Source organism: Littorina saxatilis, linkage group LG7, assembly GCF_037325665.1.
Source record: "Littorina saxatilis isolate snail1 linkage group LG7, US_GU_Lsax_2.0, whole genome shotgun sequence".
NCBI classification, from domain to species: domain Eukaryota; kingdom Metazoa; phylum Mollusca; class Gastropoda; order Littorinimorpha; family Littorinidae; genus Littorina; species Littorina saxatilis.
Window position 1 is genome coordinate 30,442,815 of NC_090251.1, and position 13,415 is coordinate 30,456,229.

Below are 13,415 nucleotides of genomic sequence, written 5' to 3' on the forward strand. Positions count from 1 at the left end.
AACCGAGGTCCCTTCGTGTACACTACATTGGGGTGTGCACGTTAAAGATCCCACGATCGACAAAAGGGTCTTTCCTGGCAAAATTGTATAGGCATAGATAAAAATGTCCACCAAAATACCCGTGTGCCGACTTGGAATAATAGGCCGTGAAAAGTAGGATATGCGCCGAAATGGCTGCGATCTGCTGGCCGATGTGAATGCGTGATGTATTGTGTAAAAAAATTCCATCTCACACGGCATACATAAATCCCTGCGCCTTGAATATGTGCGCGATATAAATTGCATAAAAAAACTAAAAAACTAAAAAATAAAAAATCCCTGCGCTTAAAACTGTACCCACGGAATACGCGCGATATAAGCCTCATATTGATTGATTGATTGATTGATAAAATGTTCCCTTCTCATTCAAGGCCGACGTAACCACTCGGTACACGTCTTCGAAGAAATCGAATTTGGGGGTGAAATCTATTAGTAAATTTCACCACCAATTTTCTTCACATGCAAGAAACTGACATGCTTTTCGTCCTTAAATGATTTCACTTCTTTAATCACCAGGAAACAACATCAGCAGTTTCAGTCTCGAGTATATATCGAGTGGGTAATGTGACCACAGGCCGGGCCAATCTCAAATCGCCACACTGGTCAGTGTCACGAACCAGTGAAACCTCTGCTGAACAATCCTTCTTATGATTGCAGTCAATGCGCATGCGCCAAGTTTGGACTTAAAAAATGCGACCCTTTCAGAGGCCGAACAAACCATGGGCCGGGTTAGGGTTAGGGTTAGGATCAGGGTTAGGATTAGGGTAAGGGGTATGGTCATCTAATATTGGTGTATGTCCAACAGCACCAATATTAGCTGAACCTCACCAATATTAGATCCTCCGTCATGCTCAAAAATATTGGTGCATATTATGACTATCCAAATCTGATATATGTGAGGCCCCATCTAATATTGGTGACTTTTTTGACTTTTTCATGGGGTTAGGATTTTTAGATGGCAAAAATCGGGTTTTGACTTCCTGGGGTCAAAGTGGTCAATTAATAGTGGTGTATGTCCAGAAACACCAATATATGACAAATTTAAACTTAAAAATCAAGAAATTTAAAAATGCTCTCAAAGTCATAGTTTTTGTTCTAGATGATTGAAATTTGGCGTTATGAACCCTAAGGTTATTATAAATCGATATACAAAAGGAAATTTTGATGAAATAAAAATTATGACTTTAATGACCAAAAGTATAGTTTCAAAAGTGTAAAAAAATTTTTTTCGAATTTTCGTTCCATCGGGTCTGTTCAAAAGCATTTAAATAGTACACACAGTTAATTTCAGACCTTTGGGGTCAAAACTAAGCATTCTGTGGTCATTTTTTTAAAACTCACCAATATTAGTTCCATTAGGCAGGGCTCACCAATATTAGATGAAAAAGTCAGTCAGGGTCTGGGGTCTGGCCTAACGGAACTAATATTGGTGTCAATCTATATAGTGTTATAATTAAAAAAAATCATAATTAATTCCATGCACATTTTTTTGCATGTGTGCACAGATCGAAATTGATTCATTACAATGCAAGCAACAAATTGGAACCCTAACTGTAACCTTAGATTAAATTTTGACAGTTAACGTCATATGAAAGTAAATGCTGATTTTGCTCCTAAGAAGGATTTTTTTTAATTTTCACCTGTTACCACCATTGATATTGTAGTGATTTTTTATGAATATTTTTTCAAATCTCAGGGTTAATATTGGTGTAATCCAAAATTTCACCCAACTCTAAAAGCCAAAATTTGTGATATTGATTTAAATTTATTTTCTTTGCGTGTGTTTGTGTGTGTGTGTGTGTGCGTGCGTGTGTGTGCATGTGTGCGCGTGTGTGTGTGTGTGTGTGTGTGTGTGTGTGAGTGTGTGTGTGTGCGTGCGTGTGTGTGCATGTGTGCACGCGTGTGTGTGTGTGTGTGAGTGTGTGTTCGTGTATGTGTATGGTAAAACTTGTTTTAAATCTGTCTAGTCTGTCTCTCTCTCTTTCCTTACTGCTTGTTTGATTTTCTTTTCATATGTATGGTCAATAAGTATTCCCGTTGTCATTTTCTCTTGTTTGATCACCCTATGGCTATGCGTTCGAATATTTGAGTGGTTTTTTTAAATCAGAATGTAGTGTCTGTACTGCAAAATGTGCCTGTGTAGGTATTCATAAAAACACAAAGACAAACAAACTCACTGTCAATCTTACACACACACACACACAAAAACAAACACACGCGCGCGCGTGCGTGCTGACTCATGCGCACATTCAATCCACAGGCATAACACACACTTTTACACTCAGAATCTAAATCTCACACGCATTCAAGCAGAAGGAAAGAAAAAGTTTGTTTTTACAATATATACAATATATTAAGAGTAGATACATATCAATACAATAAATAGATAGTGTATTTAACATATATAATACTATATACAAAATATTGATAGTATATACAATAGATATGTAATGCAATATATATATATATCCCATGACCTCCCTTCTTTGTCTCTGTTACTTCAGTATGGGTATATATGTTGTATTTTTATAGCTCAATAAATACATCATGGACTCCAAAAAATATATGATAGTGCAGATTCCGATTTGGGCAAAGGACTACTTTCCTCCCGACCTTTGACCTCGCGCCGAACAATGTGACACATTTGTATGAAGTTCTAAAATCGTATTGCACGGCTCAGAAAACCATATCAGTTGCACGCAAAAATGAATCTCAGATCTGATCTGATGTATGAGATGCAATAAGCAAAAGTTTCTTTCATTATGAAAGCAATGCAGGTCGAAAAAAACGAACATTCAACTTACAAGATAACCAGATGCTAGCGAACCAAAACAAAAACACGAGTACCCTCCCCTTGCATCGTTAGCAGACGACTTTTGAGAATCTGTCGGTAGTGTGTTTTGGTGTGCGCCTTCAGCTATCAAACATCGGCTGTTTCACGTGTTTTGCGAGCAAGTCTACTCTTTTGCCTGGCTCTGCAGTAAGTCCACATATTTTTCCGTAATCCAGTCATATTCCTTCAAAATGCAATCAATCGGCGGTGACAGACGTGTCGGTCGCGTTTTACCCATACCAGTTTAAGTTCATCCATGCAAACACACTCGCAAAACAGTTTATCACGTAGATACATTTCAAATAGGGAGCAAATGGTTAAATCTAAACCTACATATTTGTTCCCTAAAATTTGCTTCTCTGTCAATAAGCCTAATTACACACGTTCGAGAAAAACAACGTGGAATCGATTCTGAATCGAGTAAGCCAAATGGGTCCCAAACCCGTTTCGCCCGTTCTGCCGACCTGAAACGCAAAACAAAAGAATTGTGCGCTTCAACTAAATTAATGTCTATTCGACTTCATAACTTTCTTGCAACTTATGAACCTTTACTTAAAGCTTTTAAATGGTCTGAAAGTAGTGTTACCGCGTACTTATCGATGCACTCATTCGTTTTATTTTTTCAGCGACGGTCACTTAGTTTAAGGTTGCAAAAGGGCTAAGTCTCGCTGGCAACAGTTTTACCCTGCACAGATCGCAACAGTGCCGCTAGTAGTCTACACTTTGTGTTTGATGGTAGAATGGGATATACAGATTACAACACTCGTGGTTTTTTATATGGCTTGTATTTCAGTCAAGACCCAGCGGGAATATCAATCGAGAGCCACTCGCCAGAGGCTCGTGTCTCCCGATGATATTCATCCGCTGGGTCTTGACTGAAATACAAGCCATATAAAAAACCACTCGTGTTGTAACCTATACATATAAATTATTAATAGTACAAATACATGCTATGACATACAACCATTGTATAAAAGTATTTACAAAATATACAATATGTTCATGTTGTATTGTTATACATATCACAAAAGCTGGTATCAATAAAAAGAATAAATTAATTAAAAAATACAGTCACTCAACACAATAATAAATATCAATAAATTAGAGGATTTACAGGCATTGAGGCAACAGACAATGCCTAAACAAGGGAGGAATTGGCCACACTTCACAAGTACCAATTTCGCAATTTGTCGCGAATGTTCTGTACTGTTTTTGTGGCCAGCTCCTCCTTGGCTATAATACTATATATACAAAATATTGATAGTATATACAATAGATATGTAATGCAATGTATATAAATTATTAATAGTACAAATACATGCTATGACATACAACGTTTGTATAAAAGTATTTACAAAATATACAATATGTTCATGTTGTACTGTTATACATATCACAGAAGCTGGTATCAATAAAAAGAATAAATTAATTAATAAATACAGTCACTCAACACAATAATAAATATCAATAAATTAGAGGATTTACAGGCATTGAGGCAACAGATAATGCCTAAACAAGGGAGGAATTGGCCACACTTCACAAGTACCAATTTCGCAATTTGTCCCGAATGTTCTGTACTGTTTTTGTGGCCAGCTCCTCCTTGGCTTTAGGCATTGCCCGCAGGCATGCCCTGATAACCTTCGCCCCAACGTTTTTGTTGCCTCGGTAGCCGCCGAGGTAGTAGTGCAGCCACGGGAGTAGCCGTGGTGAAGCCCATGGCGAGTTCTTGTTATGAGGATACTGTGGAAATTAGAAACACATGTTTAGAAAGATACTGATTTATGTCCGCTTATCAATACAGGTATACAATAAGTATTGAAAACAAAATCAAAGATAGAATATATACAGGTTTTCATATACAGGGTCTGGGAGGCAGCAATTAAGAACATGTTAATAAGATCAAATAACTAAAAAGACAATACAAACGCAAAGCAAAGCAGGTGTACAAATTGCATAATTGACACCAAAAACTAAATAACTTACATCTTTTTTCATGAAATGACGCGTTGGCAACATGAAGCCGATGACCTTGAGCTCTTCCGGCAGCTCTGCCTTTGTCAGAGGAGGCGGTAAGTCTGCAAGCACATAAAACAGCATGTTACTAATCAAGTACTTATGCTGTTTCATGCATGTAACTTAACAAATGCTTAGCTTGTAGTTATGTGCTAAAATGCTGTGAGTTTTTTCCACACTGAAGAGTAATGAAATCCAATGAGTAATGCCTAAATTGTCTTACAATCTTTTTATCCCAAGTATACTTACTTATTCCCTAAATATTGTTATACTGCAAAGGTTCAAAGCAGGACACATATATATGTCATATAAAAGCTATCATGAAAAACATCTGAAACACACCTATAAACTTCGGTGCTGCAGGGGTTGCAGCGCAGGGGGAAGTGGCGGAAGCAGAGGCGGAAGCAGAGGCGGAAGCAGAGGCTTCCGCAGAGGCGGAAGCAGAGGCAGAAGCAGAGGCGGGGTCAGAGCAGGAGCCTGGAGCACATGGCTGGTCTTCTGCACAGCACAAGACTTGTTAAACAAGGTAGGTTTTTTATCATGAGTCTTCGTTTGCTGGCAGGAACATTTATTTTGGTACACACACAAATTAGTTTTCCTTTTATGTGATCATAGTATTAAAGTAGACGTGTAATTAACTACAACAAAATGTCTTTATTCTTACCATCCTCCTCGTCAGTGTCGGATGGCTCAGGATAACTCTCCAGCTCACCCCGAATCCTCATCAGTTCTTTTTCCTTTTGGGCTTCCGCAGCTGATATGCCATGGCCTTGGCCTGAAGAGATAAAGAGGCAGACTTAAAAGATAAAAGATAAAGCAGGAAAATAGATTTCGGTTTAATTGATATAAACAGAGAGGCAGACATAAGAACACCTGGCGCTTTGACCTTGAAGCCAACATGATGTAGATTTGAAACACTGGAGAAAATGGTCCTCAAACAAGGCTATGAGACACTTGTTATCTATGTCACAGGCATAAGTACATAAGTCCTAAACAAGCAAGCAAATAGATTTCTTCCTACCTGCAGCAACCTTGACAACTTCAAGGTAGGTGTCCTTGGCGGCCACCCCCTCATACCACCGGCGATGAGTATCGCCGGTGTGGTTCATCTTAGAGATGACGCTCTCCCGAAATTGTTCTGTTTTGTGACGGTTCTGTAAACATATCAAAACACGTATATATAGCAATCTATAAACAAACCAGTGTAAAACAATTAACTGTTTAAGTAGCTTGATTTGACATCCTAATATATGATGAAGATGACACTCACGTGATGGGCAAAGAGTTTTCTCCATTTGGATGGAGTCACACCCAGATTGGCAGCCATAATTTTGGCCATCTGGCTGTTTCCCACTTTTCTGCCAGAGTCTGTGACAAAGGCCCACTGTTTCCCGTGTGCCTTCACAAATCTGTGAAAGAAGAAAGTGTCAGTTTAATGTCATGATGAAGAGTTTGAGCTTGATGTTATGAGGTATATCCAGAGCATTAGTGTTAATTGTATGACGAGAAAAAAACACGATTTATCAAGAAGCAGTTGTTGACATACAAACAAGAAAAGAACCCACTATGGAACACCAAATAACTAGTGTGCGTTTACTTACTTGACCAGTCGGACATGAGTCTTCCTCTGAAGGTAGAGGCTGGCTGGTCCATGTTCAATCAGGGTCTTGTGCTGATGAACCTAGATAGATAATTCATAATATGAAAACAGTTAGTATAGAAAATGATAATCATAGGTTATCATTTCCTGTGAACAATAGGTAGATAGATATGTTAACTCTTAGCGCCCAATCAACCGCGAAGGGAACATTAGATTACAGGGAGATATAAAGATACTTTGTGAATCTAACACTATGTTAAGAACACTTACTCTCATGAGAACCCAGTGTTGGTCTACCTCGGTGCCAGCAAAGACCTCCTGCGAGGTGAGGTTCATCACCTCACCCGCCCGGGCAATGTTTATGCCCAGGAGGGTGGCGATGAAGGCATCTCGCAGCTTCGTCGGGTTCTGCTCGTCGTGACACTTCCGTTGAAGTGTCGTATTTCTCTTCCGGATTTCGTTGTAAACATCCGACCGGTCTGAAAGACATAATGACAAATTCTGACTCTATCTCATACTCATTATACGATTTACATATTGTATCAACAAGTACAGCATAATAGCACTTTCAAGCAAAACGTTGAGTTCTTACCTTGAGTCTGGTGTCTGATGACACTGTCCCTTGTCTTCTTCGCCTTTCCAAAGATGCGACTGTAACACACAAACAAAGAAAAAGAAAAAAATTATTAGGAGCAAGTTTTAAAAAAGTCAAGAGACATGCATTTATAACAGTCACATTCTCAGACATTTCCTAAATAGGTTCTCAAGAACTGTGACTCACTGGTTCCAATCCGTCAGTTTTTTGCTGAATCTTGATACAGCGTCCAAGGAGCCGCCCCCGTTCTCAAGAAAAAAGTGCTTGCTCTCAGCAATGAACTCGCACCATTTCTGCAACAATACAACAACACTTTTAGAGTCAAATGCATCTTTTCGTTGACTAGCATGTTATTGTTACTTACAAACAACAACTTACAAACACTCAGTTAATAATTTTAAATAAGCAGTGTTTATTTGTGAATTTTATAGCCGAGAAATCTTACCTTGACACGGTTTACTTTGTTGACCACATTCGACCCCCTCCTGTTGTCAACCTCCACTTCCCTTACCAAGGGAAGGATGTTGATGTCGAAGTAAGTCTTGGCGATGTAATCGCTGTCGCTGGTCGCTTTGCGGAACAGGCGGTGTACATTCACTTTTACATCGACGGCCTGAAACCAATTCAAAACTTGCTTCGCGGTGCGATTGGCCTCCAGCTCCGCCATGCGCTTGTCCTCAACAAGCCAGGTCAGAAATTGCGCCCAGAGGTCTCCTACAAGAATTAAAAAGCATTATTAAATACATCTTTTTTTGTGATACTAATTAGTCTTAGAGTTCAAAACAAACAACAACAACAAAAAAAGAAAAAAGATTTAAAAAAAAAATACTACAGACACAGAAGAGTACAGCACATAAATAAGTACATAAAGTTTGCTTACTGTTGAGGACTGACTTAGGAATCCACGTCGGGATGTTGCAGCCTCCTTCTGAGGGCTTGCGGGACCCTGTCCCTACAACATAAGATAATAATGCAGATGAATCAGATAAGGAAAGACGATTTGTGTGCTGATTTAAAAACATCAAATTCCACTTTCTGTATGTGTAAGTCCAAAAGATCAACTAGAAAAGCAAAATGTCACTTTTGACACTGAAAAGTGTCACCAAAACAGATTTCAAAGTGCAAAGCTCATTTGGGGTTACAACCACACACAATTTAAACCCAGTCGCTTTTGAATTTTCCTAGAAAAGCCCAGGTTAAGGTGGTTTGCAAGGGCCTGACAGACCTATTACATGGAGTCAGTTTTACTGCAGTGACTCAAAAAGAGTTATTTGTACCTTTGGAAGCGGATTTTGTTTTCTGGGCGTGGCCATGTTTCCGGGACAAGTGCTGGCCCATGTTGGTCTGCAGCGTCCCGCAGATGTTGCACTTGGACCTCTGGTGAAACAAAAACAAATGCAAGACTGATGATGATTAGTCATGCAAAAGAAAGAAAAATCATTAAAGCGCACTCACAGACAGCGGACTAAAGACAACAATAGACACATAAAGATGAAATTGAAGTGTGCTTGCTTACAGGCATCTTTGTTTCCCGGGCCCCATCCTGCTTGAACCATTCTCTGGCCTCTGGACGAGGCACATTGTGCCTCGTCACAAGGTGGTCCGTCATCCGAATGACCTGTGCTGAGCAGTGTGGAAGTGGGCACCTTTTCTGGGGCCTAAGACAAGAACAAGATTATTAGTATGTGGATATAAACAATTTCAAGATTCGATCATGAAGCGTACAAATACATGTCAAACTTGTGTACATATAGCTTCACACCTCTTCTTTATGTGTCCCGTCCCACTGGCTGTCTTCCTGGGCTTGCAGTCTGCAGGTGGTATGGCAGTGACCTCCTCCTCAACCAGAGGACTGCAAAAAGGAAATATTGGAATAATGCATTATCAGTTTCCATGTCAAAGCAATCCATGAATGAAAATGATAACTTTAAGCAATACATAGACGTTAATCACCCCGTTACTTCAACATAAATTGAAGTAAAACCGGCTAATGAAAACAACAACTCACCCCGTGATAAGTGCATCAATCTCCATTCGGCGACGGTCTGCCAACTGCTCCTCTTCCAATTGGCGCTCCTCAGCAGTGTGATCATAATTGGGATCTTTATCTGAAAGAAATATGTTCTTTGTTAAATGGAATCTGGGACATCTACCTGGCAGAGGGATATGTGCCAGACATAAAGAAGAAAACAACAACTAAAACTAACAGAAAAGAAAGGACAGAGAAAGAACCTGGCTCACCAAAGTCATCCGGCTCCGACTCATCCCACATCTCCTCTTCACTCTCCTCGCTGTCCGCAATCATGTCACAGTCAAAGAAGGCTTCAGTGCGGGGTTCTTCTGTGGACAAAAACAAATTTAAGCATCAACTCAGATAAAAACTAAACACTGTTGTCAAAGTCAAACAGTACGTTTTTGTTGACTATGCATTGACTATACATTAAATCCATACACAAGATCGCTAAAGACTAAATAGTGTCAATATTTTGATTAATAAACTTGCAAACGTTGTAAAAACACAGTGTTTGTATTGTGTTGTTTGGTTTTTTCTTCTGTTTTTGTCAGCAGAATACTCAATAATTGCGTGCCTAAAGAATCACGGACACATAATAAGACTCATAAACAATTACACAGACAAATAAATAGACAGACAGACAGAGACAGGCAGATAGGCAGACAGACAAAAAGATAGATGCATGTTCACCTTCGTAGACTTCAGAATAAACACTGTCTCCATCATCCTCTGCCATCTCCATCTGCTCCTCACCTCTGTCTCCCTTAAATAAACCCCCCTCCTCACTCTCTCCCACCTCCTCCCCACCTGCGCTCTCTCTCCCCTCACCTCTGTCTCCCTTAAAGAAACCCCCCTCCTCACTCTCTCCCACCTCCTCCCCACCTGCGCTCTCTCTCCCCTCACCTCTGTCTCCCTTAAATAAACCCCCCTCCTCACTCTCTCCCACCTCCTCCCCACCTGCGCTCTCTCTCCCCTCACCTCTGTCTCCCTTAAAGAAACCCCCCTCCTCACTCTCTCCCACCTCCTCCCCACCTGCGCTCTCTCTCCCCTCACCTCTGTCTCCCTTAAAGAAACCCCCCTCCTCACTCTCTCCCACCTCCTCCCCACCTGCGCTCTCTCTCCCCTCACCTCTGTCTCCCTTAAAGAAACCCCCCTCCTCACTCTCTCCCACCTCCTCCCCACCTGCGCTCTCTCTCCCCTCACCTCTGTCTCCCTTAAATAAACCCCCCTCCTCACTCTCTCCCACCTCCTCCCCACCTGCGCTCTCTCTCCCCTCACCTCTGTCTCCCTTAAAGAAACCCCCCTCCTCACTCTCTCCCACCTCCTCCCCACCTGCGCTCTCTCTCCCCTCACCTCTGTCTCCCTTAAAGAAACCCCCCTCCTCACTCTCTCCCACCTCCTCCCCACCTGCGATCTCTCTCCCCTCACCTCTGTCTCCCTTAAAGAAACCCCCCTCCTCACTCTCTCCCACCTCCTCCCCACCTGCGCTCTCTCTCCCCTCACCTCTGTCTCCCTTAAAGAAACCCCCCTCCTCACTCTCTCCCACCTCCTCCCCACCTGCGATCTCTCTCCCCTCACCTCTGTCTCCCTTAAAGAAACCCCCTTCCTCACTCTCTCCCATCTCCTCCCAACCTGCGCTCTCTCTCCCCTTCGCTGTCATATTCTCCCCCCCCCCCTTCCGACTTGCCCCCCTTCCCCCCTCTGTCCTCTTCCTCTGCCTAGTCATAATCGCACTAATCGGCTCAGATGGCGACATGTGATGCAACGTGACAGCAAAGTTGCACCCCGTTCCCACTGAAATCTCCTTCGTCCCATCACTCTCCTCCAGCACCCTCACTCTCCCAGCCCCCCTACTCCCCACCCTGCCTCCTCCCCGTCTACCTCTTCCTCTCCCCCCTCTCCCACCTCTCCCACCCCTTGCCCCCCCTTTGGCATTCTGCTTGTAAAAAGTTGTTGTTTCCACTGAAAAGAAAAATACAAAACACAGTCTTGAACAATGGTCACTACACTTGGCAAGTACTTGTTAAACAAAGCCAGTCTAACTATAATCAAACCTGTTTTTTTCCGCAAAAACACACAACTATTAAAGTTAAGTAAAGTTTAAACTTCATACAAAAGGTTGAAGACTATGATGTTTTCTACAAAACAAATGAAAAATTAGTAATATAAGAGACTCACTGATTCGAAAGTAGTTGCTTCCTGCTGTTAAAGAACACACGCACGTGGTTACTTCTTGCCGGAAGTGATGGATCACTACTACACAGCACAGCAGCAGCGTCAAATAACACAGGTACACAGCCAGCGCTCCCCACTGGCACTGGCTCAGTGATGCCAGACGCAATTCTGGAATGTGGCCGCGCCCCCTGCGCGCTAGGCGTGGCTCAGTAACTTAGAGTACACAGCTACTTGCGTGCGTGCGTTTGTGTGTGCGTGCGTGTGTGTGTGTGTGTGCCAGTGTCAGTGTTTGTGTGTGTGTGTGTGTGTGTGTATGTATGTATGTGTGCGTGCGAGTGTGTGTGTGTGTGTGCTTGCGTTTGTGTGTGCGTGCGTGTGTGTGTGTGTGTGTGTGTGTGTGTCAGTGTGTGTGTGCTTGCGTGTGTGTGCATGTGTGCGCGCGCGTGTGTGTGTGTGTGTGTGTGTGCGTCACAGACGGTGTGTGTGTGTGTAGTGGGGGGTGTGTGTGTGTCACTGTGTGTGTGTGTGTGTGTGCACGGTGTGTGTGTGTATGTGTGTGTTTCTGTTCTTGTGCGAATATGAGCGTTGGTATGTTAGTGTCCAAGATTTAGGTTTAAACTTTAAGACAACATTCAGATTTCTAGTGCCACTGTCATTTACATTTGTCTCACTCGTCTTTCTATATGTTTGCAGAACAGGTGGGGGCTTGCCAGAGGATCACAGCCCAACTGATGTTGATTTGCTAGAACAAATAAATGTGACTCTTTGAAAGAAGCTTTTGCAAAAACTTTCTCTTTCTGTTCGCAGGAATGCGTGTGTGATGTTGATTTTCAGTGTGAAAGTGTGTGCAATGACTGTAGAGTGAGCTAGCATGTGCGTGAGCGTGTGTGCGTGTGTGTGTGTGGGTGTGTGTGTGTGTGTGTGCGTGTGTTTGTGTGTGTGATAGATTGTGAGTTTGTTTGTTTTTGCGTTTGTTTATGAACACATACACACATGTATATACAAGTGCAAGCACTACATTCTGATTTCAATAGGAAAGAACAACTTTAATTCAATTCAAGTCAAACATACTTTATTTTCCCAGTAATGAAATATTACAGTGTGGTGTTGGACATAAACACACAAAAACAATAACCGACGAAATACATAAACACAGACAAATATTAAGTTAACCATATTACAAATTCACAAATAAAAACCACTTTGCAAAAAATATATACACCTTAAATTTGATGTATTCTTAAAATCATTGACTGGGCTTTACTGGAAGTGTTCAAAGAAGGCACATAGTGATCTATAGATCTTTTCATTAAAAACTGACCATTATGTGGTCATTTTAGTATTGCTATATAGATTTACACCAATATTAGCAAGTTAGGACCAGAAAAATCAAGCTCTGGGGTTAGACATTTCTAGGTCACCTGCATAGCTGGCTCTCAACTATGTTTAATAAAAACCCAAATGAGGCACTTTTTGAAAATATAGGTGTTTGAAACCTAAAAGTGACGTCACAAGAAGTGAAAGAATGAACCTCACCAATATTAGAAACGTTAGGCACAAAAATATCATGAGCTCAGGGTTAGACATTTCTAGGTCACTTCAATACCTGGCTCTCAATTATGTTTTATAAAGGCCCAAATGAGGCACTTTTTGAAAATATGGGCTTTGGGTAAGCAAAACTCTCATCAGTATAAACAAAAGAAAGACCACATCTTGTTAAGTTCACTGAAAGTCTATTTTTAGTCAAATCAAGTTCCCTTTGGCAGAGAAGGTACATAAAATGCATCTTTACACAATGCCCATGTTAGTTTTGGTGAAAACAATGTCTAATGACAAAAAAAAATGAAGACAAAAAAACCTTCTTTAAATTTACACCAATATTAGTAAACATTAGTCTAACCCTAGAGCTCCAAAAAGTCGACTTAAGAGCTATATTCCCAGCGAAGCTGGAGGTATCCCGTGAACGCTATTCACGACTTTCCGACCTTGACATTGTAGCTAGGGTCATGTGGGCGTTGGCATCATTGTCCAATCAGAAATAGTCAATGATCATCTCCTCAGTGTGTTCCGGTCCGGAACGCAAAACAGTTTGTGCGGAAAAAGAGAACGTGGTTTGACAACTAAAGGGCATTTTGACCGGCTCGCA

The 13,415-nt window shown here is 41.4% G+C and overlaps 1 protein-coding gene across 1 annotated transcript; it reads right to left on the minus strand.

The window, feature by feature from the left end:
* Window positions 1-3,867: 3,867 nt before the first annotated feature.
* LOC138970175 (uncharacterized) lies at window positions 3,868-9,830 on the minus strand. The gene is made up of 17 exons (XM_070342667.1): window positions 9,785-9,830; window positions 9,322-9,420; window positions 9,089-9,188; window positions 8,843-8,932; window positions 8,597-8,738; window positions 7,961-8,087; window positions 7,526-7,794; window positions 7,267-7,373; window positions 7,078-7,136; window positions 6,756-6,964; window positions 6,487-6,566; window positions 6,156-6,294; window positions 5,907-6,039; window positions 5,550-5,660; window positions 5,228-5,383; window positions 4,856-4,947; window positions 3,868-4,612 (listed from the first exon to the last, which is right to left on the minus strand). The coding sequence occupies exons 1-17, from the start codon at window positions 9,828-9,830 to the stop codon at window positions 4,409-4,411; spliced, it is 2,163 nt and encodes a 720-aa protein (XP_070198768.1). The 3' UTR covers window positions 3,868-4,408.
* Between the last annotated feature and the right edge of the window lie 3,585 nt (window positions 9,831-13,415).

Excerpts from the sequence above, each read along its gene's own strand:
- LOC138970175 (XM_070342667.1), bottom strand. The coding sequence starts at position 9,830 with ATGGCAGAGGATGATGGAGACAGTGTTTATTCTGAAGTCTACGAAG. Across the intron at positions 7,374-7,525 it reads ACAAAGTAAACCGTGTCAAG|AAATGGTGCGAGTTCATTGC; the intron begins GTAAGATTTCTC and ends GTATTGTTGCAG. Across the intron at positions 6,295-6,486 it reads ACTCATGTCCGACTGGTCAA|ATTTGTGAAGGCACACGGGA; the intron begins GTAAGTAAACGC and ends CTTCTTTCACAG.